This window comes from Panicum virgatum, chromosome 2N (genome assembly GCF_016808335.1).
Source record: "Panicum virgatum strain AP13 chromosome 2N, P.virgatum_v5, whole genome shotgun sequence".
NCBI classification, from domain to species: Eukaryota; Viridiplantae; Streptophyta; class Magnoliopsida; order Poales; family Poaceae; genus Panicum; species Panicum virgatum.
This window is the reverse complement of record NC_053146.1, coordinates 13,572,355-13,578,354: the sequence shown is the minus strand read 5'-3', so window position 1 is coordinate 13,578,354 and position 6,000 is coordinate 13,572,355. Positions and strand designations below refer to the sequence as shown.

The 6,000-nt window shown below is 40.5% G+C and overlaps 1 protein-coding gene across 1 annotated transcript; it reads left to right on the top strand.

Moving 5' to 3' along the window:
• Nucleotides 1–753: 753 nt before the first annotated feature.
• Nucleotides 754–5,919, top strand: LOC120659819 (putative metallophosphoesterase At3g03305). The gene is made up of 4 exons (XM_039938064.1): nt 754–1,229; nt 2,632–2,873; nt 3,017–4,585; nt 5,495–5,919. Exons 1-4 carry the CDS (start codon nt 971–973, stop codon nt 5,624–5,626), a joined length of 2,202 nt encoding a protein of 733 aa, XP_039793998.1. The 5' UTR covers nt 754–970; the 3' UTR covers nt 5,627–5,919.
• The last annotated feature ends 81 nt before the right edge of the window (nt 5,920–6,000 follow it).

Below are 6,000 nucleotides of genomic sequence, written 5' to 3'. Positions count from 1 at the left end.
CATGTTCACACCATTCAAATTTTAGGCTGGCACTTTAAGTTCTTCTAGGAGGAACTAAAAGTAATTTAGAACATGTGCAATCAAGAATGCAAACCAGGAACACTGTTTCGAGCAACAATTCATCACTTCAGGTTTTTATTAACTCATTACAGAAGCAGGGGTTAAGATATACTCTTTGAGTCTGATGCAATTTCTGATGAAAGAAATATAGACTTCATCAGTATATCTTCCGCAGGGAATTCCTGTTCAGTTTTGTGTCCCATGGTCCTTCCCTCAAAATATATGGTGTAACTCTTTTTTTTAACCAAAAAAAGTTTACCAATGACAGTATTGAAATGTGAGGCCTCTCAGACTGAAGTCTGAAAGCTCCGCTGTTGTGGTGTCCGAATACGGGCTGGACTACTATTCAGCCCATCAAAACATTATAAAGAGGAAGTAACGAAAAGCCCGTTAAAAGGAGTGGCATGCACAAGCACAAGCCCATCCTTTATGCCTCACGGTGGTGTTCAGAACTTCAGACGCATCTCAAGTTAACACATCATTTACACAGGTTACAATCATGCTGCTCGCATCGTCTTGTAAAACGATTAAGTTTAAGTTCTTAAAAAACGATTAAATTTCGTGCATGGATTTAAATTCATATACGCACGGAGAATTGGAGAGTGAGTCATGTTTGTGGATGTTGGAATGAACTGAATTTTTGAAACAGAATAACTCGACTTCAGAAATGTTTCGTTGTTTGGTTCAGGACTCTGTTCATGGTAGGACAAGCTTCTTCAGAGTAATTGCGCGCTGTTTGGGTAACTAATGCATCCCAAAATTCCCAATCCATTTCCTTCTTCCTCTTCTTCTTCTTCTTCTTCTTCTTCATTGCGGAAGCAATTCGGATTAGTTTCATTTCCAACAGCGCCTCGAGCTCAATCCAGGATCCCAAGCCCTCCACCGAGGCGGCGGCGGCCGGAGTGCCGCGATGGCCTCGCCGCAGCGGGCGGCGACCATCCTGCCCCCGCTGCTGCTGCTGCTCTCCGTCTGCGCGCGCGGCGGCGGGGACCTCCGGCGGGTTGTGGAGGTCCCGGGCGAACCGGGGTCGGTGGTGTGGGCGGTGCAGCTGTCGGACCTCCACCTCAGCGCCTTCCACCCGGAGCGCGCCGCCGACTTCCGCCGCCACGTGGGCGACGCGCTCGCCATGGTGAACCCCGCGCTCGTCCTCATCACCGGCGATCTCACCGGTAGGCTTCCTGCCTTCTTCCTTCGCGTGTGGTTGGAATTTTTGTTTGGTTAATTTAAGGGGGGTTCAGATCTGGTTCTAATTCGATGTAGGAGGTTTCGCCTTTAGGCTTTAGGAGCAAGATTGCGACAACTGTCAAGAGTATGATTGTGCATTCGATGAGTTGCTGCTAAAAATCTCACAAAGCAGGCACAATTTTATGCCATGGGTGCCACGATGCTGTATAGTTTTGTGCTGTTAAACAACACCAACCAACTAGCCCTCTATTGTATATTGCCATATACCATCTGCACTGCAAAACAACACCAACTAGCCCTCTAATGAACACGATTGGAGCTGAGCAATTGTGCCCTTGTACTTTTAATTGCACATTTGCGATCAGCAGCCCAAAGCTGTGCTGTGCTTTTCAGACACTGAGGTATGGAGATAAACTGGAATGCAGCTATCCACCACTCGGGGAGTGAGTCTTGAGAGAGGTTTTATGGTGAAGTCAAGTGAGTGGGTTGGGTGAAAGAGTGGAATGAAAAGAATACGATTGTGTCCATCGTGCCATGGAGTGGATTGTTTGTTTTGCTATTAAAAGTAGGAGCTATGTGGCTCCAATGTGTAGGTGTAACTGTAATTCTGCCTTTAAAAACATTGTAAGCTAATGTCTGAAAGAGTATCGAATAGCCATTGATTGTCATTTTTTGTGTCAGAATTGGGTTCCTACTAAACCTACGAATTTGCTTCAATCAACTGCTGCAAGCAAAGTTCAGAATTATTCTTGAACTAATGCACCATTTATGATAGGCAATGAGTCAAACAAATTTTACACCTTCTCATGCTCCAAATGTTCAAATGATGTTATAACCTAGGATGCGTGTTTACAGCTTGATTGACCAACAGTACACCGTTTGCTGTGTCCATGGAGTGTATAAATTTATGTTTATTGTTAAAAAAGCTATGGCAAATTTTCAGTGCAACAATGGCACCAATCATTTCTGACTACGGTTGATGTTATTTGAAATTGTTCCATTTCGCTTTTTACCTGATCATAGTGACATTTCAACTACTCTTCCTTTTTCTGGCATGATCAACATTAGTATTGTCGTGTGAAATATTTATTATGCTTTTCCTCTTTCAAGATCAATTTCTGCAATATTGAGAATGCACTAATCTGTGCAGTCAATTTATTGAAAAGCTGTCTCAAATGTCATGCTTGCAAAATTTTTGTCGATTTATGTTATCTGATGGCAACTTTGTAGTGTGTGTGTGCGCTCATTTGGTTAATCGAAAAGGGAAATGAAAAGAATAATCTGTATCATTTAGGCTTAGAAAGTAACAGAATATAGGTTTATTTTCTGTTCTTTCATATTTATAGAGGCTTAATATTTTCTTTTATCTTCTATTCGAATGCTCAGATGCAAAAAGCAAGGATTTGTTGTTGTCAAGGCAAGAGGAGTCTGAATGGATTGAGTATGCAGGAGTTATGGATGATGTTGCTAATAGGAGTGGGCTGAACAAGGAAATATTTTATGATTTACGAGGTAATCATGATTCATATGGTGTTCCTGAGGTTGGTGGCATGTTTGATTTCTACAAAAAGCACAGCATTAATGCAAGATTAGGACGGACAGGTGCTGTCCAAAGTATAACATTACAGGTTGGTTCCAGTCAGCACAAATCCAATTAATTTTGCCAATAAATGATGCATATTATGAGTCCTGTTGCTAGTATGGTTTAGTATAAGTTCACTATGGGTTTGCTTTAAGTTTACATAATCTTTCCTGGTTTAAATTTTTGCAGAATAATGGCAGGAAGCATTTATTTGTTGGATTTGACAGTGCAATGGGTGCTGGTCTCCGAAGCCCAACAAATATATTTGGGCAACCTACAGATCAGTTACTTTCTGATTTGGATGCAGCACTTTCACAGTGGGATAATCAATCTTCAAGTTCCCCGATAACAAAGATCGCCTTTGGACATTTCCCTATATCCTTTTCTGCATCAACAACTTCAGGAAGAAATATTAGAGATGTTTTTCTGAAGCATTCACTCTCCACTTACTTGTGTGGGCATCTTCATACAAATTTTGGAAGAAACTTGAAGCGCCATCATACTTCTGAGCAGCATCAATTTTCTTCTAAACAGTATTTTCAATTTGATGTCCATGAAGTTATGTCAACAGCTGTCAGTAATGGTAATTGTTCTGCAAGGACAGAGTCTGTAGCAGAATTCTGGGAGTGGGAGATGGGTGATTGGAGAAGCGCCAGGAGCATGAGGATTCTAGCCATTGATTCTGGCCATGTCTCATATGCTGACATGGATTTCAGATTTGGTTCTAGAGATGTGATCATAGTACCCACCTTTCCAGTGGATTCACGGTTTATGCAGAGATCTTCAGATCCTTTTGATTTTATTTGCCAAGAGACTAGCACCACGCATTTAGGGACTGTGAGAGCCCTTGTCTTTTCAAGATACAAGATTGAATCTGTAACTGTAAAAGTATATGAATCACATTATGGAAGTTTTCATTCGGTACTAGAGCAAGAAATGGAAAGAACTAGTGGAAAGGGAGCTAGAGGAGCTATGTATACGTTCACATGGAACTGGAGAGATTTTTTAGATGATTCACCAGATCGGTACTGGCACCAGATAGAAGCAGTGGACATGAGTGGGGAGGTTTACCTCAGCGAACTGAGGCCATTTTCAGTTAATGGTCTAAGTGCAAAAGTTAGTTGGACATGGAAGGAATTTAGAGTAATGGGTTGCCAATGGAATCAACTGTACTACCCAATTATGTGGACTACCCTTACATTTCTCTTTTCATTGGTTCTAGTTCCTCGCACTTCACTCACATTCTTTAAGAATCAATTAATGTTAAAATTCCTTAGACCAAAGATGACCAGAAGTTCAGGAGGCTTTTCTCCAGTTAATTTTGAGTTTTTTGCAGCTGAGCTTTCCAAGATGTATATCATTTGGTCTGGAATGTTGTTGTATTTGCTATATTTGGTCTTCTTCGCATGGTTTAGTGGCTATGCTGTTATGGAGAATCACAATAAGATGTATTTGCATTACAAAGGCTGGAGCACTAAGTATCTTGCGAACACCAGTAAAAGGCCATATATTGGATTCCCTGACGTGATGGTTATTGTTCTTCCTCATCTTCTGTTTGTGGTTTTGCCAGCCTTTCTTGTTATAGCAGCTATAGCAGCAGTAAGAGTTTTGTGTCTAGGTCATGATATCTCCCAGATGGCAAAGAAGGATGATGATCACCATAAAAAGACATGGTACACAAATTATGTTGGTGTGCTTCATTGGTTTAGAAAGATTCTAATACTTCTATGCCTACCAATTGTCTGGAAGCATTGGAAGGTTTGCTTTCCTTTCAACTTCAACTCATATACATGCAATTTTAAGTTATATGTTGCCTGTTGATCTCCCTTACAACAACATAGTTCTTTGTTCCCAAATTCATGAACTCTCTTATAACGAATATAAAATTTCAAGGCATGCTATTTTCTTTCCTTAAATTTTGTGTGTGTTTAGAAAGAGTGATTTACAAACCTGACCTTTTAGAATCATTTTGAACTTGTGCATACCTTTTGTGTTGTCGGTATAATGTCCTAGTGGCTTAGTCGTGAGTCATAAGATGACATTAGAGGTCCCTCTTGAATTTTTCTTCCATAAGTGACTTCAAATAATTCTTGTCATGAATAAAGTTTAGTAGCTATGGAGTTTAGCTTCACATTGTCTTTTGCTTCATGCAAGGTTTAAGGTGAATAGGGCCTATCAGTGTTCCCTCATTTTGCTTTCTCTGGTATGAAGTTAAGAACTGCCTCTTTCAAAGGCTGTATTTTATACTAATAGCTATTCTGTGAATCGAAAGATTTCCCATGCACCACAATCGCCATCGTTGTCTCTTTTTTTCTTTTGCTGCTCTCTGAAGGTAAGTACAGTATGGAGTTATTGTGCTAAGCAATCCTTTGATGAGATTGTGACCTTGGGCAGCTGTGAATTTTGATGGTCCCGTTGAAAAAGTTTCTGATCGAAGAGGCTTCTCATTAGAATTGCATAGAGTAAATGAATGTCGAATCAAGTAGTAGCAGGTGGTAGGCACTTGTAGAGTGGTGAATAATTTAGTGGGAATTATTTAATTTTTAATAAGGTTTTTTTTTTCCTCCGATTGATTGTGTTATTTTATTATGTCTTGGTCACATGAACCATACTTGTAAAATGCTAGCAAATCTGTGAGCTTCTGCACTAACAAGCACTTATCTGCAGCATTGCAGAGGTATCGTCAGGGCATATGAGGTTAATCCATTCATGGATGCACCCGTCTACTGCTTTGGTGTTCCAGCACTTCTGTGGTTGTCCATATTCAGGAGTTCATCTGTAGGAGTTTATCAAAATTGAGTTATTCGTACTACGGAAGACAGCAAAGCATTTATAGGACCATTTTCTTGCAGTTATACAGTGGAAGGTGAAATTCTATAGTTTTAGAAGAACATTTCTCAAAAATGTAGAACAGGTCCCTTGACCTTAGCTGCCTCGTTCTTTTAAGAAAAAACAGCTGCATTCAGTCAGTGAAAGTATTGACTCAGCTGTGAAGGTATGAATGTTAAATACATGAGACAACCTTGATTGTATTCTTTTTCTTTTGGAAAGGGGCCATTCTGTACAATTTTAAACGGTGTACTTCATCCCACGATGTCCAACGAAGGCCTCCTGAGGTGCCAGTGCGTAATGGGGTTCTTGAGCGGGTCGATAATGTAAAGAGGGGTAGAGGT